This window comes from Lycorma delicatula, chromosome 5 (genome assembly GCF_047948215.1).
Source record: "Lycorma delicatula isolate Av1 chromosome 5, ASM4794821v1, whole genome shotgun sequence".
Classification (NCBI taxonomy): Eukaryota; Metazoa; Arthropoda; class Insecta; order Hemiptera; family Fulgoridae; genus Lycorma; species Lycorma delicatula.
The window spans coordinates 89,856,592-89,882,391 of NC_134459.1; the positions used below are offsets into that span (position 1 = coordinate 89,856,592).

The 25,800-nt window shown below is 32.4% G+C and overlaps 1 protein-coding gene across 2 annotated transcripts in view; it reads left to right on the top strand.

Annotated features, from left to right (window-relative positions):
* Ttc30 (tetratricopeptide repeat domain 30) overlaps positions 1-25,800 on the top strand; it is an 83,003-nt gene that overhangs the window by 34,785 nt on the left and 22,418 nt on the right. For both annotated transcript variants that reach the window (XM_075365297.1, XM_075365298.1), the window contains exons 3-4: positions 3,330-3,539; positions 14,791-14,916. In XM_075365297.1, coding sequence (XP_075221412.1) covers positions 3,330-3,539; positions 14,791-14,916 — 336 coding nt within the window. The remainder of the gene's footprint in view (positions 1-3,329; positions 3,540-14,790; positions 14,917-25,800) is intronic.

The window sequence follows — 25,800 nt, forward strand, 5'->3', positions numbered from 1 at the left end:
TGTTGATTTTTAATAATGAGTTCCAAAGGAGAAACTGGTTTTATATAGCCATAAAACAAGTAATATATTACCCCACTGCTTTACTATTGGGTGAAGGTCTTTATCTACTGAGATTTGTGATAGGCTTTTGTGTATGAGTTATATTGCATTAAATGAAAAAATAAGATTAATTACACACATTTATATAAATAAATAAATATATTTCACTTTTCCTTCAAGAAAGTCTGTAACTTTTTTTTCTATTAATTATGTACTAAACATTCATTTCACCTGTTGAATAAAGAAAGTGTATGAAATATATTGTTTTTCAATAGAATGGTAAACATTAATTTGTTGCTTTATATTATTATCTCTTTGTCATTATTATGGCATATAACGTATGCAAACCATTTTGAAGTAAAAAAGGCATTAGTCATGGTTTGTGTTTTTTAAGACAAAACATTTTCACAATACAGCCAGCCCTTGGGATATACAGAATAAAGGTATCACTTTTAGGGCTAAATATCATCTACATTTTAGCAGGTTTGGATGCTTATATCCAACAGACTTTGTACAGAACCTTACAAATACAGTACCTTGACTTATAGAACCTTACAAATACCTTAGTACAGTGGGAAACAAATTCAATCAACATTTTCCCTTATAAGGCTAGCATGAGTTCTTGTTATTCTTGAAAATGATTGTAATGTTTTCACACACACACCCACGCACACACACTCACAAATAAAATTTAAATTTATTAATTGAATTAACCTATTTGACAGTAGGTTTTTAATCACATAAATTGCTTTTTTATATAAATATGTAACTAAAAAAATGTATAATTTTATAACTTTAAAAAAATGATAAAATCAACATAAAACACACTAAAAGGTAAATGTTTTTGTCAATTTTTCTTTAAATCTTTGTTTTAAAATTTTACCTCACAATAAACACAACTACAATCAATTTACTACCTTATTTAAAAACTGTAAAAATTAAGAAAAGATTGAAAAAGTATTTTCTTATATTATTTCTTTAAAGCACAATTTCTTACTACTCTTTGTATTTTTGTTGTTGATTTTATTTTTTTTTTAACAATAATTTTATATGTTAAATAAACAGGCCATTAAAAAAAATGTATCAAAAAGAGTTTATAGCAAGAAACACAAAGAGGACAAATCCTGAATTATAATAAAAATAAGAAAGAAATAATAATAATAAAAAAAAAAAAACAATTTAGAGAGACTGCAACTAAATGTGAGGTTTTTGAAATGTGGTTTTCTGGAATGTGAGAATTAAAATTTTTCCTTTGGTTATCCAATTGATTTGCTTGAAGTTTCACTTGAAAAAACATTGAATATCAGAATCTGGTCAAGCATCTTGTATTATAAATCTACACTACTAACAATGATAATGACAAAAAAAAATCTTTAAGTCCCTTGTAGATAATGTAATTTTTTGTTAAATATCTTCCAATCAAGTTGTAGTGGAATAAACATAGAATGGGGCTGCCAGAAAAACTTCATCAAAAATAATAAAAATATTCTAAAGATTATAATTTTATGAAGAATAATATATATACATATCAAATTAAGAATCAAATTGAGACTTTCACTTTTTTTTAACTGTTAAAGATAAGAACTTCTGAATGTCTGAATATTTTATGCAGACCAATAGTAAAAATTACACAGAACATTTTTATGATAAATAAAAATTCCATGTCTAGGTTGCTTAAATTGTAGTAATTAAATGAAAATTTGCCAATTTTATTTTTTTAATAGTTTTATCTAAGAAAAAAAGATATATGAAGACTATACAAACTATCTGCATGTTAAAATGTATAGTACATTCTATAATACCTTATTCAACTGCTTGTAAATGACTGGTTGCAGAACAATTTAAAAACTGGGCAATTGAGATTTTGGATTTTTGTTTTCTATCCAAGGGAGGTACTTTGCTATATTTACTTCTTATAAAATTTCCAGAAATGATTTATCATAGAAATTCTAAAAAAAAACTTCTATTTTAATAATAATATTTTATATAGTATTTCTTTTAAGTAGAAATTTAAAACAATAGAATATGTTGATGATTTTGTTTTTGATTGAAATTGAATTAATTTAATTGCAATGAATTGATTGAATTAATTGATATGAATAGGCAGAAAGATGGTTTCATTGTTTTACTACAAATCTACAATTTCTGAATTCATTCTTATATTTCTAAACAGGTTATTCCATTGATTATTATTTTGTAGTATTTATTACTTTTAAGTAATTTCATTGATGTAAATGATACTTCAGTTTCTGAGTTTGATCGGTATATTATTTATATTCAGTCTGGTACAACAGTTTATTTATTCATTAATGTGTTTATTGGTTGAAAAAAATATGAATGCACTTATAAAGAGAAATTGAAGTGAAGAGATTATCTACTTATGAAAAATGATATTTATAAAGAGGTTATCAAGACAAAAATGTGGAAAAGATAAAATCATATTTGTAATGACAATGATTTTGACAAAAAAAAGTGAATTTGACTGGTTGCTCCTGTGTGAGCAACTAAATGTATGTTCAGAATTATTGTAAAGTATTAAATATTTTACAAAAATAAATTTGGATTTCTTGAACTTGAGATGTTTGTTTAAAACTGTTTTTTTGGAATAAATTTGGTTAGTTATAATAAAATTTTGAAAAGGGTTTGGATTAGTAATGATTATTTTTAAAATAACAAACTTTTGCAATAATTTTTTAGTAATGCTACCAGATTGAGCAACAATTAAATACCAAAAGTAGTAGTTAAGTAGAATTGCATTCTGTGTTATTTCATTTTGGACACATTCTACTTTGCCTACTTACACTGTTGATATTTAATGTTATGTCACATCCTTTTATATTTCAAGATATTTCAGGAAGTGAGGATTTATCAGAATTTAAGGAAGTGCAATTAAAAGTTTATGTTGCTCATGATGCACAAACATAGATTTGAACTTTTTTTTTTATTATTTCTTTTTAATTTAATAAAACTTTTTTTGTTGTAATTAATTTTTGTTTGATTTTTTAAAATATTGTTTCAAATGATTTAATTTTTTTTTAAATTGTTTAAAAAAGGTATCATTACAGTAAGAGAAACATGGTACTTAATTTTGCCTATGTGGTCTTTCGTAAAAAGGTTACTTTGTACATGACTTGGTCATTTAGACTTTCAATGTTTAAACTTACTTGAGAGTAGTTCCAAATAATATTAAATAAATGATACATTTAAGGTTTTTTTTTTTTATTGATGCAGAACTGTATTGTTATTGATAAGTAAATAACTTTTATATTATATACGTATGATGTTTTAAGTCTAGGGCATGCCTATCATTGTTAGCATATTGTCACTTCTATACTCAAGACTTTGTCAGAGCTGCCAATTGTTATGAAGAATTGACAGTGCTATTTCCTGATGAATTAGATTATCAGTTATATTATGCTCAATCATTATATCAAGCATGTTTATATCAGGAAGCTCTTAAAATCACTGCAAAGATTGATGATCCCGATTACAACACAAAGGTAAGTACCATTATTATTATTATTATTATTATTATTATTATTATTATTATTATTATCATTATTAATAATAATAATATCATTCTACTGTAAGTAAATATCACCACAAAACTCAGCCAGTATAGATATTTCAACAATCCTTTGCTTAAATAGTGGGTAAGGGAGATGAGAGAAGCCAAGTGATTTGTGTAATTTTGACCTATTCCAACTATGCTGTTTACAACAATCAAAATAAATAAATAACATCAAAACACATAAACAATATATGACAAACTCTCTCATCTGCAATGTTTAATCACCCTCATCAACACAATAATGCAGCTAATCATTTTTTCCATCTTATGAACATGCTGATGTCAGCTGATAACTAAAATGTCAATCATTAAAATGTATAACTTATAAAAATAGGTGCTCTTTGCTTATATTTTACTATACGTTATACATGACATATTGTCTGAAAGTTAAATGAGTAAAATGCTAAACAAAAATATTCCTGATGACAAAAACTACTTGAATGCCAAAAATATCCTATAACATTTAATTCATAACATTAAGTAATTAATAAAGCTATATGTTATTTGAATATTTATAAAACATATCACTAAAGCATGTACTGATAAAACAACCCAATAGTATACAAATTCATCTGCAATGGCTGCATTAAATACTAGACTACTAGTAGTATATCACACACAAATCTACATTTTCTTGGAGTTGTCAGTCATTTAATTGATTTTATCAGATTTTCTATTCTTTTCTGTTTTGTGTTATCTTTTAACCTCAACATAATTACTATACCCTATCTCTTAAGTTATCCTTTTTATGTATTTTAATATTTTTCCAACTTACCAACACTTTTATAAATTTGTTGCCTTACACATCTCACTTTTATCAAATTAAATAAACCTTTATATCTTAATATATGGCCAACCTACCTAGTTCTCTCTTTACAAGAATTTTTCTCCCCTCTTATTTATCTTCAGATCTCTTCATTTTATACATAATCAATGTACCTAATTTTTTAACATCTTCCTGCATCACCAAATTTCAATGTTTCTGATTTTCTCCCTTCCCAACATAATACATTGTACAACACTAAAATATTTTTAAGAATACCATTTTAATCCTTTAATCCATGTTTTATACTAACAGATTTATTTTTTGCATGGAGGCTATTCTTTGTTGTCTCAGTCTCCTTTGATCTCTTCATCAATCCTTTGTAATTTTACTAACTAAATAACATTTTCCAACCCTGGTATATTATGATCCCTACCTATACATAATTCTTCATTATCCTCCTACCTTTCATGTTTCATTATCTTTGTTTTAGACTTGTTTGACTCGATCATTAATCAACATTATTAGTGAATATTAATGTTATAATTCTATCACCTAGGATGGTTACTCTCAAATTTATCTTTAAGTATGTGCATTACTTTTCGTACATACGAGTTGAAGAACAATGGGGACAGACTAGTACATCCTTGCTTCCTCCTTAATGAATCAGAATTTGCCTTCTCTTATTTTCTCCTTTACTTAATTTATTACTACTACCTAAATCTTGTACAGATTGTATCAGAAATGTCTTTCCCTATATTATTAGTCTAATTTTCCTTAAAAGTTTAAACATTTTATTTTATCATACATTATCCAGACTGAGAAATGCCATGATGTGATTTTGTTAATATATTCTGCTCTTTCCTTGCAAGGAAAACCACAACCCTAACCTAACTTGTGCATAATTTCACTTTATTCGTATTATTTATTTGCTCAACTGATGTTATGAGTAATCTGTCATACGAATAATAATTTTTTTTTGTGGTGGGAGGTGGAAATGCATTTACGCACGGAGTGTCGAGCTCCCGCTGACGGTATTATCCAATCACTATCAGCAGACTACCGACTAAAACCACCCCCTTTTCTACCAGGACTAGACCCGGACCCGTTTAACACATTACTTCCAGTCTAATCCTCCTATACTAGCATGATTAGGTGCTACCTAATTTTCAGGACTATCCAGGTCAACCTTTTTGGCCCTGAGAATGTTGTCGACGAATCGGGCTACACTTTCCCAGCTACTCAGGTCACGGAGCATCATCGCAACCACGTTGTGGGGGCTCAGTGCTCTGAGATCCGCCTCTATTGTTCCTCGATCTGCCGCCCACCGAGCACATTTGAAAAAGGTGTGCTCAGGGTCATCCCGTACAACGGGACAATAGAGGCAGTCGGGGGACGGCGCTTTCCCTTTGACATGGAGGTAAGCGCGAAAGTACCCGTGACCCGTTAAAAATTGGGTCATGTAGTACTCCACCTCTCCATGCCGTCGCTTCGTCCACGGTATGACCAGAGGGATAAGCCTTGCGGTCCATCGTCATCTGGTTTCGTGGTCTCAGGTCTCTGGCCATGCGAGGAACGTGCAAGTATGTTCCTCGTTGGCAATGGTCTCCCGGTCTTCGCCTGCCCGTCGTCTCCTATAGATCACCTGGCGCTCCCTTGCCAAAATAGCAATGGGTATGACGCCGATGACCACAAGTACTGCAGGCTCGGAGACCGTCCGATACGCGGAAACGACTCGCAAGGCTGCGGTGTATTACACCTGCACGAACCACTTCCGGTTTCTTGCAACTCTTAATGCCTGGGCCCACACTTTCGACCCATATAACAGGATGAAATGCACCGTGGTCATCAGTAATCGCCGTCTGCTGGCCTTCGATCCGCCGACATTTGCCATGAGTCGGCTGAGAGCAGTTACATCCCTCGCAGCTTTGTCGGCGGCTCTACGAAGCGGCTCAGCAAAGCTGAGTTTCCGGACAATCATCATACCGAGGTACTTTGCGGCCGGTTTGACTTCTACCCCGACCCCCAGGGAGAGAAGGGTGTCGGTACGCTTCTTTGTTAGAACCACAATCTCCGTTTTGCTGAGGGCTACAGACAATTAATTCATGGTCGTCCAGCCAGGCACTGACTCTGTGCATGGCTAGACTGAGCCTCAGTTGGGCGCGCTCCACGTCGCGGTCTGCAACAAGTATCGCAACTTCGTCAGCGTACCCAACCAACACAGATTCTTCAGGCATCTCCAGCCTCAGCCAGCCATCATAAACGGCGTTCCAAAGGTCGGAGCCGAGAATCGATCCCTACGCCGCCCCTGACGAGATCGTAGTCCTACGCCAGCCTGCCGCGGTCTCGTAAATGAGACCGCGGTTCCTCAGGTATGCGTCCACCATTCTGAGGAGGTATTGAAGGCACATGGAAAGAATTCTCCAGAGCCCGAATCATATCGCTCCACCGTGCGGGGTTGAAAGCGTTTTTATCGTCCAACGTAACGAGAAGGACCACACGTCGCGAAGAATGATTATGGTCCTCTGCTCGTCGCATTGCCTCAACAACCTCTTAAATGCGTCTAGGGTCAACCGATCCTGCCGGAAACCGTAGTGGTTAGGTGACAGGCCACCTGCATGATTCATTGCCGCAACCAGTCTTTTCTTTAACAGCTTCTCCAATACCTTCCCAGCTGTGTCAAACATACACAATGGACGGCAGGAGGACGGTGATTCTGGGTTTTCCTTTCCCTTGGGAATTAGCGCAAAACGCGCGGTCTTCCACCTGGCGCTAAAAGATCCAGCCTTCAGACATGCATTATACATGTCTAGCAGAAGACGGGGCCTGCAGCGACCAACTAGCTAGAGTACCTCGGCCGATATACCGCCAGAACCGGGGGCTTTTTTCCCTTTCAGCGACCATAGGACTACCTCCAGTTCCTACATCGAGAAGAGCGGGAAGTCGCCCACGTCGCCGAAGTTCCGCTCGGCACGGACCGGGTGGGCCGAGAACAACTTCTTAACGACGTGCTCCGCTTAAGCCTCGTCTAGTGGAGCTGATGACAGCGAGACCCCCAATCGCAGAGTTGCTATCTTGTAACCCAGCCCCCAAGGGTCTGAATCCACGGTCTCCGTCAGTTCTCTCCAGCAGCTTGCCTTGCTCACGTTGATGGCTCGACGGAGCCGCTTCTTGCTGTCTTATACTCCGCTGACCTGGCATTTGCGTCTGTGTGATTCCTTGCACGTGCCCCACTCGTCTTAGTTGAAGACACTCTCAACGCAACCCCGCAATCTCCTGTGTCCACCAGTACACGAGTCGTTTCTGGTGCTTCGACCCCCCGTGGCGCATGGAAGCGTTGCATACAGAAGCGATCAGCCGCATGGTCGAAGCAACTACGGCTTCAGCGCCGGCGTTGCTGCGCCGATGTTTTCAGAGGCTACCACCCCTGAGAAGAACTTTATTTTGAATTTCTTCTCGTCGATTTTCTTGATGTATCTTTTCACCAGCCGTGATGGTACCGGGCGCTCTCGTGTACTATCTAGAACTCTAAATGAGATGTATTGGCGGTCACTACCGGTATAATCCTCGAGAACTTTCCAGTCCTGTACGAGCGTGACCAGCTCTTCGGAGACAAGGGAAATATCGGGAATGGTTTTCAAATATCCTGGGCGGCGGAACGTCGTCGTGTTCCCTGTATTGATGATTACGAGTCCAGTACGTGCCGCTATGTCCAGAATGTATTTCACTCTGGAGTTGATATGCGCCATATCCCACTCTACCGCCCTGGAGTTAAAGTCCCCAACTACACACCAGCGGCAGCGAGGATAACATCCTCCAGCGCGTCAACTCTCCGGCGAAAGTCCGCTATTGAGTCATTTGGGATGAGGTAACGGCTAAAAATCGTCACTTCACTGCAGCAGATCCAAACGAACCCCTCGCCTGCGCCGTGCCTCCGAACTTGGGCTCTGCTGCGATACGGAATCCATATCGCGGCAGTCCCGAGCGAATCTCGGAACCATTGGGAATCGTTACAGTCCCTGTACTGCTCGCTGATCAGCATCAAGTAGGCCTCCTTGTCTCTGGCTAGCTGCAACAGCTAGCCGACTCCTGTTAAATAATAATAATAGACTATAACATTTTATGTAGAAAAACATTGACAGACAAGGTTAAAAAATTACATTCTTAACCTTTATGTACTTGTATGAATGTGAATGAATGAGTCTGTGTCAATTCAGCTTCTACACCCTATTACACAGACTCCTTCAGATTATAGCCTTCATCTAGTACATCTTCCTCTATACAATTTATTATAAATTATCCTAATTAAATTATCCTTAAATGTTTTTGATGCATGAGGTGTCAGATTGTAACTGATTCTGTAGTAGATATTGTACTTATCTGCACTTGATTTCTTTGGTATGATGGCAAATAACACTTTTCTTTAAAACCTATAGTACTTTATATGGTCCTATATAAAGTACAATAAAAACATGAGTAAATCATCTCATAAAATATGTTTAGTAACATATATATATAATCTGTTCAGTTCTGTTTCCTCTAAGCAAGACAGCATAATTCTGATTATATATATATATTATTATTTTTTTTTTTAATATCTTTGTATAGTCTAAGAGCTCTTACAAACTCTGATCTCAAAGTAGTATCTCTATTAACATTAATTTCTTTCTAACTTTGTGAATTTTTCACCTCTGAATAATTTGTCTGAGTATTCCTTTTAACTCCTTTTTCTTTCTCTTGCAGTCTGTACCTCTGAATCTAACTTTTAGCATGAGAAATTCAGGATAAGTACAGTGATTACCCTCCAAGCAAATTTTACACATCATCTAAATTTAAATCTGTGCAGCAGCCACCATACTAGAATGTGACAATCAATTTCATCTGTGAGATTTTTAAAAAATGTATATTTTGTATAATCCCATTTTTGTGTCCATGACAACGGGTGTGAAATGTTTGTATTTTTTTTGTTACTGCACTTGATTAGGCCAAGGGTTAAAGTAATATTTCTAAATTTCAACTTAAACTGTTTGGCATAGAAATCAGACCACTATGGGTTAAAGTATTGACGAAACTGGATTTTATTCAAGATTCACCAAAAGTTATTTTAACAGAGCATAGAAATAATTTTTTTAAAATCTCCATAAATAATTTATAGCTTGGACATGTTTTATCAGCATTTTTTCAGTTTTTAACAAAGAAAGTAGTTTTCTTCATTAAAATATAAATGCATCATTCTTTAGAAATGTTTATATAGTGTTATCATCTTCGACATATTCATCATTATTAGAATAATCTTATTCATAAACTTTGTAATACTGCTCTAATTATGCGCAACAATTCTAAAGGATTTTAAATTAACTTTGATATTAACGTTAATACTTTAATATTACGTATTATTTACAAATAAATGATTTATTATTTTTAATTTTATTTTTTTGTATGTAGTTTTTCTTATCAAATTAATGTATACAGTATAAATACATATACATTATATATATATGCACACGCATGCATACATACACCACACAGCACTAATATATAGAATAATGTACACTAATGTATTTGAATAATATCTCTACATTCATTTAATCGTAAATTAATAATTTATAAATAAAATTTATGGTAAATTTACTAATAAATTATTTTAATTTTGAGTTTATTCTTAATAAATATCTAAATGATTTCTCAAGTCGTATTAAATCATTCTTTTTATCATTTTTTTTTTGTTATGAAATGAAGATTTATTTTACATCAACAAATTATTTATCACTATTAATTAAGTTTGACTCTTTAATTTGATAACCCAGTAATGTAACTTTTGTGTGGCTTTTCCTGTTATTAATTTCAGAAAAATCTTTTTTTCAGTTCTTTTCCTTCTCAGTCTTTGGAATTTAAAAAAAAATATTTTAATTGGTATTAAGTATTACGGTTACAGGATACCAGTATTCTTGCCAAACAAGTCTGTAACTGAACCTATGAAATATGGGTGTACTATTGCCACATTTCATATAAACATGCTTTCAATCATAAAATATTTTCAATTATAAAACCAACTGCACATATTCACAATTAATAATAATAATAATGTTTTTTTGTTTATAATAAGGAATCCATCCTTAGAACTAACACTTTAAAAATCATCTTTGCAGTTAGCACCTTGTTAAGATTATTTTGTGGAAACTAGTAAAAAAATTATATTGAACTTTTAATTAGAAAATTCAAAAGTATTCTTTTAATTTTTAATTCTTTATTATTTTCTTACAAAATATTTATTTTTCATCATATTGAAAAATGATAAAAAGGTCATTGATATAAAATTATCCTAATTTATCACAGATGTGGAAATTTCTCTTTGTATCCCCATGGCAGAAAAACAAATTTAAAACATCCTCCCTTTTCTTCTCACTAGAAAAAAGTTTATAAGAAAAGGAATTAACATAAGTTTCAAGTCAGTAATCTATTAATTAGTAATTATAACAAATTCTTTGCTGATTAGGTATTTTTATGTAATTATGTTATCAATCACAGCTCAGAAGAGCCTTTTAATGTAAACTTGGGGTTTTAACCGTCTTGATTCTTATTATGCCATCATAGAATATAAAATTTACCACCTTTTACTCAGTTGATATATTTTTAGAGTATCAAGAAACTATTTGGAACTACATTATGTGAGGCCTTCCTGTGTAATGCTGAAGGTACAGATGGCAGTACGGTAGACCATTCAATGAATAACTTGTTTAGCTGTTGGTAGCACCTTGTCCCCTCAAAATGGAAAGGAATGTAAAAAGAAACAACAGCTTGCTGTAAAACAGCAACCTTCACTATTTATCTTTGATGATTTACAATAGTAACTATTTTATATGAGGTTTAAGCCATTGCATTGTTTAATTATCAAGATGCTACTTCCAGACACATTAGGTGTTATAGAATCATCAGATAGTAAGGATGAATTTTGCATCATCTATATTCAGTGGACAGTTGAAATTTGAAATGTTTACAGAATATGAAATGATTTATAGGATATGAACTGGGGTAAGACCATAAATATTATATATATAAACATAGAATTAGAATTACTTTTTATATTTGTACATTCGTGCTAATAGTGTTATTCTGGATAACTACCTAAAGTAGGTTATTAAGTTACTTACATATGACGCTTGAATTGTTCTTGTAAATTTCTTCTACATTTTTAGCTTCAAAATTTCTTTTTCATTTAAAAGAAAATTAAAATTTAATTTTAAGAGGTAAAATTTTAAAAAAAATAATTTTTACGTGAATATTGAGTTTTCAAGTTGTTAATTTACTATTGGCTTACTTGACACTACAGCTTTACCAAATTCCCATTAGCTAGTTTCTGTTTTGCAAGTTCTTTTATACTACATTCAGTTATATTGATTATAAGTTATATGAAATCTCTACAATAGCTTCACCCATAAATATTCTCCCTACTGTGTAAGATTACCTTTCAAAGAAAATTAATCTCAGGGGAATGAATCTTGTTTGCAAGAGTTGTTGGCTCTGTGGGATGTTTGAACTGGATTGTGTTTTAAAAAGATGTAGCCAGAGGGTGGAAACTAGAGCCTCTGCAGTTTTATTTATAATGTGGCTGAAAGAAGCAAATTATGCTTAAATCATATTTAAAAATAAGTTTATTTGAATTATGTAAAATTTTATTTACTAATCAGATGGGTAGTGTTTTTACTCTCAACTGGATCATGTGGGTTTTGTTTGGCCTCCAGTTTTATTAGCTTCAAACAAAGGCATAATAAGCACATAAAATCACTTCTTAATATCACTGAATTGATATTTCTATTCTCCAAATAGAAAAAAATTACAAGTACCACTAATAAAAGCTTGGATATACGAAGGAGGAGGAGGAGGATACACCTAAATCCTTTGAAATTGTCAACAATACGCTTCTATTTAGTCAACAATAACATCTGTCAATTAATCACGACCAATTTTAAAGCCTTAGAATTCCCAAAAACATGATTCAATAAAACTAAACTACGATTCTAATACAGTAATAGGAGAAATTCTTATGATATACTGCATATGACTCATTTCCTGTAATAGCGATAATACCAGCAATGTGTTGCCTGTACAAGGCACAGTATACGGTATCTGAATGTTATTATATTGTGATTTATTCCGAGCTGCTTTTACTGTGTTTATCAGTATCGTTAAAATTTATTACGTTTGTTAATTTATTAGATTTTGTAGTGTTTGTTTTCTTTCGTATTTGTGTAACATGTCGTCTACACGAAAAACGTAGTCTGTAAAGGAAATTATTGAAAAGGTTAAGGCAGGTCGTTCAAAAGCCAGTTAGTTTATCCCGGGAATTCAGTGAGCCTAAGGTACTATACGTGGTTAGGTAAAAGAAGAAAATAAATAGCGTTCTTTTATTGATCGGTAGATGAAATAATCGGACTTGATCGCAAAAAGGTTAGAATCGGTGATGCTAATGTTTTAGATGAGTCTACGTACCTTTGGTTTTTGCAAAAACGGAGTGAAGAAGTGCCGCTATCAGGATCCGTGATTGCATAGGTCAAGTAAATATCGAAGGAGAATCTCGTTCAGTAGATGCGACGGGAGCCGAACATTTTTCACAAGCAATATTAAAATCAGTTATAGAAGAGAATAACTTCAGTGACGAACAGTTGTATAATTGTGATGAAACTGTTTTGTATTATTAACTATTGCCAACAAAAAACATTAGATGCGAAGCGGGCACCAAATAAGTCTGGTATGAAAATGAACAAAGAAAGGGTAACTTTTCTTTTGTGTGCCAATAAGTCAGGAAATCATAAATTGAAGCCGTTGCACAATGGCAAGGATGCCAGCCCACGTTGCTTCAGAGACGTAAATATGAATTCATAAGCAGTTAAAAATTGTAAAAATGCTTGGATGACGTGTAATATTTTTTTAAAGTGGTTTAACGACGAATTTGTGCCCTTTGTTAAAAATTATTTACGAGTTCAAAAATTGGAAGAAAAAGCTTTATTACTTCTTGACAATGCTCATCCGCCTACTGACTTACTGAAATCTAAAGATGGGAAAATAATCGCAATGTTTTACCCAAGAACATCACATCTTTGATCTAACCATTAGACCGAGGAGTTATTCGAGCATTTAAAGCTTATTACCGACGAGAGCTATTAACCGCTATTGTTAACTCAGAATTACAAGTAACAGAATTCTTAAAACTATCTCATTAAAAAGTGTTAGTTACAGCTCTATAACAGCATGGAGTAACGTAAATTCTATTACAATTAAAAATTGTTGGTCGGTATTGTTACAGAGTAATACAGAAGATGAAACAGGAAATGTTCATATTTTTACTGACGAACACGCACTGGAATTGTCAAATTCAACCGGACAAAAATTGTCTGTAAGTGATCTCAATGAGTGGGTTCAAGAAGACAATCAAACACCCGTTGCCCATTGCATGACCGACGAAGAAATTGTAAACTCCGTTCTACAACCTAACGATAATCTGTCGGAGGAAGAAGGAAAAGGTGTTGCAGAGGTCGCTGTTACGGAGAGGTCTACTCCCTCAATAAAAGACGTTCTGGAAAATATGAATAGTGTAATAATATGATGTAGTAACAATGTCATTGTGATGATCGTCATTTATTGCATTTAAAAAGCCTAAAGTCATATATTATAAAGAAGAAACATACAACTGCAAAACAAAAAATAATTTACATTCAAAAAAAAAAATATCGTATCTTCCGCACATAACTTGTTTCTATATAAGTACACATTATACTGTATTGGCTTTTTCTATTAAACCATTATTGCTTGATTTTTTGCCCATTTTTTTAAATGACCCCCTTTGTGATTTAAAAATTACTTCTCGAAATAACACCGGTGTCACGTAAGCCCCCGATAACCGCGTTATAGTGGGGTTACACTGTAATAATAATTATAATAATAACAAAATAAATAATCAGATAATAATAAAAATCATTCAGTCATTAAAATGTTTCAAGTAAGACCTGCACCCCAGAAATTTTAAATGGGAAAATCATGAAAAATGCTTCAGGGATTATGTGAATAAATACAGTATCTGAAATTTAAATTGAAAGGCATGGATCAAATATAATATTAGACTTTTGATTAACTGTTAGATAATTTAACTTATGACTTATTAAATAACATAACTCCTAGCAATAACTTAGATAGAACAATCATGCTAATAGTTTTGAATCACTAAAGATCTGTAAAAAACAAAACAAAAGTAAGTTAAATTTATTTTATCAATAAAACAGTGATTACAAAATTTAATGATGCGTACAAATATATATTTAATTAGTCATTATATATATTAGTCTATATATATATATATATATATATATATATATATATAATTAGTCATTAGAAAGCAATTTTTTATTATTTTTTATTTTAGGTGACAAAATTGAAAGCTGCAGTAAAGTATGGTGAAGAGGATTTAGTTAGTGCTAAAGCCTTAGTTGAAAATTGCCCTGAAGATGATCCAGATACTGAAATAAATCATGGGTGCATATTGTATAAGGTAAATTATTTCAATAAAACAGATCAAACTATCTATTTCAAATATCAATATATATGCATTTATGCTGAAAAAGATGTAAATATTAACATTAGAAGAAACGTAACTCATAAATTCTTTCAACTGGTTAGTTAGCTAGCTGACTAGCACACTAGCTGGTACTCGTATATTGGATCAGGAAATTTATTTTTCTAATAATTTTCTATTTGATCGCATTAGCATTTTACACTACGTTATTCTCCAAAAATAAAATAAATTACAGCGTGAACTCAATAAACAATAACATGTTCTTTACTTCATCACAAGCAGCGCATCGACAACAAAAATATTCTTTCAAAGTGTACCTAAAAATTACAGACACATTCATTCAAACCAACTCAAACTTACACATCTGCATTTACACATATGACCCAGACTACTCAATACTTATGAACCTTGCAGTCAATACCCAACACTAAAATACTAGTAAACACAACAAATGGATATAGTAACATCTATACGTAAATATAAAAAAACATATCATATTAACATACCATCAACCAGGGTTATTTTGGACCAACACAAAAAAGAAGTTATTAATTTTTGTACTGAATAAGCAATACAAAATAAATGGGAGTTTTTGGGCTTGAAAAATAGTTTGTACCCTACCCTATTTGAGAGTAATTCAATAGTTTGGGATAAATTTAAGTTTTTGTTAGTGGCACCGCTGGAGTTTTTGCAAACATTTGTTTGCATATGAAGATTTTTTACTCTCTAAACTTTCTCTTGTGAATCGATCTGGAAAAGAGTTAAAAGTAAGGTAAGTGTAAAAATATTACCTTTAGTAACCTGTTACCAATGTGTGATCATAATTTTTCCTTAAATTTTTTGTTCTGACTGTAAATTTTAAAGTTTTCATAAACATAACCTAAAAACTAGTTTTCAGGACTACTTTGTGCCAAGACCAAAGTATCCCCAGCTACTTAAAAATACCTTTTTTCCATCAACTCTTTTAAAGAATGTTTTTAATATTTTTTTCAAATGTTACTGTTGTAAAATGTTATTGTAGTTGTTTTTGATCCAGTTGCTGAAGACAGCATGATGAGAAATTGCAAAAGAAAGGCAGGTTCAAGAAAGTATGCAGATTACAATGCTGAATCTTTGCAAGCTTGTTTGATAGACATAAGAAGTGGAGCAAAAACACAAAGAGATGAAAGTCAGTATTATAATATACCTAGAAGCACAATAATAAATAAGCTTAAAACAAATGAGGTAAAAAAACATGGCCATTCCACAATGTTTTCTCAACAAGAAGAATATTCATTTGAGGCTCAGATCAACAAGTTGGCTGAATTTGGATTTCTAATTACTGATCTTGATTTGAGATACTCCATTAAATACTTTCTTGACAAACAGGGACATATAGTAAGTAACTTTAAGAACAATTTCCCTGGACCTGATTGGGCAGCATTATTTACGAAACATCACCCAAACTTAATGGTGTGCACAGTACCATAAAATGAGTACGAGCTGCTATTGATGCAAAATCGTCAACGATTATTTTGACAACTTAGTAACTGTCCTCAGTGATGTGCCAGATGAAAATATCTGGAACTATGATGAGATAAATCTATGAGATGACCCAAGGTCAAGTAAGATTATTTGTAAAAGAGGACTAAAGTATGTAGAACGCATTATGGAGTCTACAAAATCTTGTACTTCACTAATGTTTTGTGAAAATGGAACAGGAGACATGTTACCACCTTATATGGTGTACAAGTCCTGAACACTTCTGATCTACATGGAGAGAGAGTGGACCTGCAGGATGTAGGTATAATAGAACCAAAATTGGTTGGTTTGATTTGGGGATGTTTGAAGTTTGGTTTATCTCAACCCTGTTTCCTCGATTGAAAAAGCTGCTCAGAATCAAGGTTTTGATAGGAGATAATTTAATCTCTCACATCAACCTAGAAGTTTTAAAAGGGTGTGAGGAAAACAATATAAGGTTTGTGTGCCTAGCCCCTTTCTTTTTCCTGTTTAGCCTCCGGTAACTACCGTTTAGATAATTCTTCAGAGGATGATATATATGAGTGTAAATGAAGTGTAGTCTTGTACATTCTCAGTTCGACCATTCCTGAGATGTGTGGTTAATTGAAACCCAACCACCAAAGAACACCGGTATCCACGATGTAGTATTCAAATCCGTGTAAAAATAACTGGCTTTACTAGGACTTGAACACTGGAACTCTCGGTTTCCAAATCAGCTGATTTGGGAAGACACGTTCACCACTAGACCAACCCGGTGGGTTTGTGTGCCTACCCCCAAACTCTACTCACCTCACCCAGCCATTGGATGTTGCCTATTATGGTTCTATGAAAAGAGAGTGGCATAAAATATTGATTTTGTGGGAAAAAACAAGTCAATGACAAACTTGCTCAGGGATCAGTTTCTTAAACTCCTAAAACAGCTGGTTGATTATTTGTATGCAGACAAATAAGAAGAAAAATATGATATCTGGGTTGAAAAAAACAGGTATCACACCGCTTGACAGAACACTAGTTCTGGAACACTTGTCTCAAAAGGACATAAGCAGCCCTCTAGAAAAACTGATAGGGGACAGTTTCTTGGAATACCTTGCAGAAAAATTTCAGGATTTGATGGAAAAAGGGCTTAATAAGAAATTAAATAAATTGGATGTCCCAGCTGGCAAAAGCGTCTCTTCAAAATTGTTCGATGAATCGAGTGCAAATGACATGTACTTGGAAGGAGTACCAATATCTATACCTAAGCCAAAAAGAGCACACCCACTTAAAAATTAAACACCAGAAACTGAATCTGAACACTACAGTTTTTACAGTCTCCATGACTGCATCGTTCTGATGATGGCTCCAACTTTTATGAAGGTGAATCTGAAGATTTTGGAGAAGACGTTGGTAGCAGCGGCTCAACAAAGATGATCTAATGTAACCAGAAACTCTAAAAAGTAAAGTAATTTAGAAGATGCCTTTGCCATAGTCAAATATGCAGAAAAGCACTATCCTGGTTTGTTAACTTGGAGAAGAGTCAGACTCTACAATAGACTGCATGACCAAGACCAAAATGTCCTGGAAATAGCCCATGGCCCAATAAAAAGAATCTTCCTGTTTACAAATGGGCTGACATCAAGAAAAATCAACACTCCCAAGCTAATGAAATGAGGACACTTCAATGTTGCTGATATGGCTGATTATTAGTTAGAATGAAAAGTTTAGCATTGATAAAAGTGATAAGAACAAAGGACAAGTTTTGAGATGTTGTTTGTCATGTTTTTCATATCTAGAATTGGTTTGTTGTTTCAGTATGATAATAAAAACATTTTTTTTGCTAATTTGTACTGTCAGTTTATTAGCAGATCCTTATGCAAGGGTACAGTAGTCCAACAAAACAAATCTATTCAATTTGTATGAAATCAACTGAATTCAAAGCCCCTACTTGGGACTTCTTTGATCCAAAAGTTAAAAAGTAGTAAAAAATTGAAAATAGGAAAACATTTTTTTAAAACAATACAGTTTACTTTTTTATATCATGTTAATTGATTAATACTCAATTTCAACATTGAAAATCCATATATTATATTTTTTAATAACGGAAAAGTTAGTGAAAACATAAAAAAAGTTGTCCAATGTAGCCCCGCTTGACGGCCAAAGAAGAGCAACGTTCAGTGATCGGTTTTTTGTAGTCGGAAGGTGTATCAGGGGCCAAAATTCACCGAAGACTTTCGGTAGAGTACGGGAACAGTGTTTTGCCACAACGGAGTGTCTAGGAGTGGATTAAAAAATTCAAAAATGGTCGCACAAATGTTACGCACGACGAAGGAGCTGGACGACCGTTTACCGCCACAAATGAGGAAAACATTGAGCGTGCACGTGACATGGTTTTCTTAGACAGACGAGTAACTATTGATGAAGTGGCACATCGTCTGCTAATTAGTCACGGTTCTGCCTACGAAATCATCCACAATAGACTTGGGTTTCATAAAGTCTGTGCAAGATGGGGCCCAAAACAACTCACACAGTTGCATAAACAAACGCGCTTGGACATCTGCCAAAAACATTTGAAAAGCTATGGTAACGAATCTTCTTAGACAGAATCATCACTGGTGACAAAATATGGATCCATCATTACGAGCCGGGGAGTATGGAATGGAAACATCCAAATTAGCTCTGAAAAAAAAAGTTCAACACCCAACCATCCTCAGGAAAACTGATGCATACGTTTTTTTGGGACTCACAAGGCCCAGTATTGGAACATTATGAGGAAAGGGACACGACAATAAACAGTGCGCGTTATAGTGAAATGCTTACTGCTAAGCTGAAGCCTGCAATTGGAAGCAAACGCCGATGATTGCTGTCGAAAGGTGTTGTGTTGCATGAAAATGTCCGTCCACATACTGCTGCCCACACTACTGAAACGCTCCAAAAACTCAACTTTAATGCCTCAAAGAGGATTAAGGGCCGTCGATTTACCTCGAATTAAACAGTGTAAGAAGCGGTGCATTCCTCGCTCGCAGCTCAACCGAAAACCTTCTTTTATGAGGGCATCAGGAAGCTTGTGCAACGATGGACCAAGTGCGTTGAAATGCAAAGGGACTATGCTGAAAAATGATGTACATGTAAGTTTCCTATTTGTATTGCAATAAAATGTATAACTACATTGCGGATAATAATTGACCTACCTCGTATATATAAATAACATTTCAGTCACAATAAAATATTACAATAACAAGAAATCAAGACTTAAATTATTAAAAGAATCAGCGCCAATCTTCAACATTTTTTGGTCCTCCGACCGCGGATATACGTCATAAACAACATTTTCAAGAAATCTACATTTTTTTATCTACCAGAACTGGGGGCAAAAAACATCATTCAAGAATCGCCAACTTTTGTCTTCCGGCATCGTGGATATAATGCAAAATCTTTCAAGAAGCTTCATATGCAACAAACTTCATACAACCAGAGATCGCAATAATTATGTCTGCAACATTATTTAATGTAATATATTTTAATTTATTATTACATTTAATTTGCACTGTTTCATCATTATTGTAATATCATTTACTTATTTCACATTTATTTCACATTATCAAAAATTTACATTAATTTAATACTATTTTGGAAACGAGCAATTAATTAAACAAAGACGTTTAGTAATGTCCTCAATACTAGGATTGAAACATTTACTCACAATTATATTCCTATACAAGGTGATATTGCCTCTTTACGAATTAAGTTAGGAATATTCTTAATTTGCAAGACAAATAAAACACCATTCAATCAGAATTTGAACTGGAATACGATGATGAGGTTTTTGAATTTTATCGTATACAAGTCGAGAAGATTTGTGTACTGTAGAATCCAAATTACAAACGTTTATACATAATATTCAAAAAAATGTAATCAAGAAGTTAGTTCAACTGTATCAATTAAACAAAAAGAATTACAGCCAATTAATATACCTATATTTAGAGGTAATGTGTTAGAGTGGTAACACTATTTTAATATATTTATTGATTTAGTTCATAAAAGAGATGACTTGACTAATATTCAAAAATTACACTTCTTACATTCTTCTTTGAAGGATGAAACTTTAGCTATCATTAAAAATGTACTATTGAAAAATGAAAATTATACTATAGCATTAGAATTGTTGAAAACACTATTTGACAAAAATACATAATTTCATATCACAATGCTGAACGCATTATGAGATTAAATTCTATAAAAAAAGAATCCGTAAATAATTTATCCAAATTTATTAATGAAATTTAATCATATGTGAATTCGTTTGAAGCAATGCAACTTCCTATTAATTTATTGTCCTCGAATTTCTAACATTAAAATTGGACTACAGTACTTGAAGATTATGGAAGGAAAAGTTGTCAAATCAAAGATTTTATAGAATTTATAAATTCTAGAGGACAATTTTTAGAAAATATTAATCCATCCACATCAAACATGTAATTGAATACAGATAACGAAACCAAGGAACAACATCATAAAAATACAACCCAATCTTTAACCAAACGCTTTAATTTAAATACTAATAAACAAGAAAAATACATAAATGTTTGATTAAAATTGGATTTTGTATAATAACTAACATTTATGTTCATTTTGTAATTCAAATCATTACATATTTCAACGTAATAAATTTAAAAAATGTTTCATTGATGATCGTAAAATCTTTTTGGCAAATAATAATTGTTGTTTTAATTGTTTATGCAAGGGTCATTCTATTAATCAATATTATACAAAAGGTCTGTGTAAGATTTGTGGAAAGATACACTCATTCATATGGACAAAATTAATAATTCTAAGGTAGATGGCAATAAGCCTGAAAGTATAACTTATTGTTCATTTAAAAATCAATCAATTGAAAATATAATTCTATCAACAGCTGTTTGTAATGACATATATGGTAACTGTCATTCATGTAGAATCTTATTAGATTCTGGTAGCCAGGAAAATTTTTGCACGTATATAAATTTGCCCGAAAATTAGGTATTAAAACTTAATAAAATTATCTATCCATTTAAGGCATAAATAACGCATTATCTCAATCCAAATCTACAATGTAACACTTACATTACACTCTCGAAATAAGAATTTTTCATTCAAGGTGAAATGTGTTTTACCTGATATATCTGATTGCCTTCATCAACTACATTTAACACTAATAATCTTAATGCTCCTCATAATATCTTTTTAGCAGATCCCAGATTCAATTGACTCGCTGATTGGAGCTCAATTCTACTTGAGTCTTATCCTTCCTAGGAAAATAGGATATCTGAAACTTCAGATATCCTATTTTACAGGAAACTAAATTAGGATATATAATTCTTATATATCCTATAACATTATATGCCTTCCTTATAACATTAAAGGCAACAATAATGTCAAATCTTTTCTTGTATGGAACGATCATAAAAATATATCAAATATACTTGAAGAATTTTGGAAAGTCGAAGAAATTAATACTGATGCTTTAGGATGAAACCTCGACATGTGAAAAACATTTTCAAAAGGATACTACTCGAAATAATCAAGGCAAATTTATCGTGTCATTACCACGCAAAGATAATAACATTCAACTAGGTGATTCCTTCGTCAACGCTAAAAATAAATTTTTATCTTTGGAAATAAAGCTAAACAACAATTCCAATCTTAAAAAGGATTATTCCGCTTTCATACAGGAATATTTAGATGATTTGTTAATTAACAAATCAATTGTGTGTTATTTACCTCACCATCCAGTATTTAAACCATTAAAGTTTAACTACTAAAATCCAAGTTGACTTTAGATTCAGAATCCATAATTACGTCATTACTTCTGACAGCTAAAATGTATCGTCAGATGTTAGTTAAATCTAGTGAATCCAATTTACAACGTTTACTCTGGCGTGATTCTCCAGATCAGGAGATAAAACACTACGCATTACGTACGGTAACGTATGGGACCGCTTGTTTACCACATTCAGCCACACGGTGTTTAATTCAAATTGAAAATGAATTTCCACTTGCATGTAAGTCCATTCGAAATGATTTTTATGTTGATGAACTCATAACCGGTTCAAACAACTTTGATGAAGTTATTCAGTTAAAAATTGATATTTTTAAATGGTTTTCCAATAACACCGTTTCTACTTCTGAACACAATACTTCCATTCCTTCAAATCAAAAACAGAACTAACGTACCTTAGGAGTTCTATGGAATAATTTCTCAGATAAGCTACTTTTCCAAACTACTCATGTCATTGATTCTAAAAAACAAGCTAAAAAAAAATATTCTATCCATTATAGCAGATGTATTTGATCCTTTAGGATTCATTGGTACTATTGTTTTCTCACATAAACATTTTATGTAATCATTGTGGCAACTTAAAATTAATTTGGACGAAACATTACCCAATACGTTGCTAACACAATAGCCCAATTTATACAACCGGTTTAATTTAATTGAGTCCATTAAAATAAATCGTTCCATCAAACCCAATATTGATAGTTGAATTAATAATGGATAACTCTTTATGGAGATATCGCAGGATGTCTCCATAAAGAGTATTTACATAAGAACTGTATACACTCATAATACAATTTCCTCTAATTTACTTTGTTCCAAGTTAAAATTGGTACCCTTAAAAAAATTACACTTCCACGAATTGAACTTTGTGGTGGTTTACTACTTAGTCGTTTATTACTTAAGGCAATTAGTGCCTTAAACATACAGTTTGATGAAATCCATTTGTATATAGATTCTACCATAGTACTGCATCGGATTCATGGACATCCATCTAATCGGAAAGTATTCGTCAGTAATAGAATTTCTGAGATTCAACACATTACCACAAATTCTAAGTGGCATTACGTCAAATCACCCGATAATCCAGCAGACGTATTGTCTAGAGGTTGTTCACCAAGTAAATTAATTGACACGACACTTTGGTGGCATGGCCCTCATTGGTTATTACAAACTTCTGCCCATTGGCCGAAAGATATTAATATTACCTTTAATAACTGTAATATAAGTGCTGAATGTCTAATAGAAAAACGCAAACATATTTTAACATCGTTTGTATCTACTGTTGTATTCGATTACGCAGAACGATTTTCATCATTACATACTTTAATTCGCACTTATAGTATTTGTTTCAGATTTATTCATAATGCCAAATCAAAACCATCACAACGAATGTCTGATTCTTTAACTACTCAGGAAGTAAACCACACTCTTACCTTTTTTATTCAGCAATCACAAAACATTCATTTTAGTGATGAATCAAATAATATTAAAAACAATCAAACCATTTCCAAATAAAGCAAACTTATATCTCTTGATTCATTTCTGGATAATTCAGGCTTACTATGTGTAGGTGGCAGACTGCAACATTCCCTATTACATTGCCAAGTGAAACATCCTATTGTTTTACATCCGAATGCTGACATCACGAAACTAATCATTAATGCTGAACACATGCGATTATTGCATGCTAGTGTTCAACTTATTATTCGTTACGACAAAAATATTGGATAATAAATGGCAAGAGAGTTATTTCCTCTATCATTCATAAATGTTTGACGTGCTATTGATATATTGAAAAAACCCAAGTACAACAGCTTTGTCAACTACCACCCTCCAGAGTAATTCCTTCCCGGCCATTTTCTACTTGCGCAGTAGACTACGGCGGTCCAATTATGATTCGCCATGGCGGGCAGAGATCTAAAACATCAAGTATAGCACTTTTTATATGTCTCATCACTAAAGCGATTCATTTAGAATTAGTTTCTGATCTGAATTCACAGTCTTTCATTTAACAGCATCGCCATTTATTGAGTAAGCGATTTCCATCACGTAATCTTTGTGTTTGGAACTTAGTATTAGTTACCAACGAAAATTCTCCACCCATGCGTTGGAAACATGAAATTGTCACCCTGGTTTATCTGGATTCACGCCTGGGCGTGAATAAGCGTGAAATATTATATTTCAGTTCAATTAGATGTAATAAAGAATACTTTCAAGAATACCTCGAATTTTGTTAGACAAGTTTTTTTTTTCAATTTGATGAACCGCGGGACTCGAATATGTCATTTCATTCATTTTTTTACGGTGACTTTACGAATCGCGCCGCTAGATAGCAGTACTTGATAGTATTAGGTAGCGTACTAAAACTTGATAATGTACTTGAAATAATAAAATTTAAAAGAAAGTATATTACAGCTTGTTTTAATAGTGAATGCTGTTATGTAAATAAAAATACTGAAGATGAAACAATTTTTTTAATTCCCATCACTTCTTAAAAAAAAAATAAAACTATTAGTTTACAAGAGATTATACTAGTTTTATTAAAAACAGGAAAATATGGTTAAAAGTGAATGATATGACTAACAACAAAAAAAAAAACTGGCAATTTTTTTTGTTCTAAGGCAATAAATTTTAATAATAAATCCATAGGGTAACAATCAATAATTCATAAAAAAAAAAAAATTAATAAATAAAAAGAATAATCTAACAAATACAGTGATATAAAAAAAATGAAATTGTAAACCATATGGTAAGAGTGTTGCAGATATCATTTCTTCTGCTCAAAAAACCATACAATTCTGCAATACAAATAAAACTGTTTTTACCAAAATGATACTGATATCAAAAAAGGTAAGACACACTAAATTTCTATTATCAAATTCTGTTATTAACTTAGAATTTTCTTTAAAAAAAAAATACATGTTAAATATATGTAGTAGATAATAGATACACAATAATAGATAATAAACAATGTTTAAGTGTTCCGTATAATAAGAAAAAAAAAAGAAAAATTTGTTATAAAACTCTTTAACGGCTCGATTTCATATATTTGATGTAATGAATCATTACATTTACATAAATAATACAATTCTTATGATTATTTTTTGTTTAATTAAAGAAATTGTCTATTGTCATCTATATATTTAACATATATTTTTTTAAAAGAAAAATCTAAATTAATAACAGATTCTGATAATAGAAATGTAGTGTCTTACCTTTTTTGATATCAGTATCATTTTGGTAAAAACAGTTTTATTTATATTACAGAAATTTTTATTTTTTGAGTGGAAGAAATGACATCTGCGAGACTCTTACTACGGTTTACAATTTCATTGTAATTTTTTTTAGTTTTTTAAATACTCATAAATGTTCACTTTTTTGTAGCTCCTGTTTAAATCTTGGAACCTGAAATGTTATAATATTTCAATCACAATAAAATATTTGTAATAACAAGAAATCAAGACTTAAATTATTGAAAGAATCAGCGCCAACTTTCAGCATAAATCACATCATAATACATTTAAATATATTAAATACATAAACATACACTAAATGCACAGACTTGG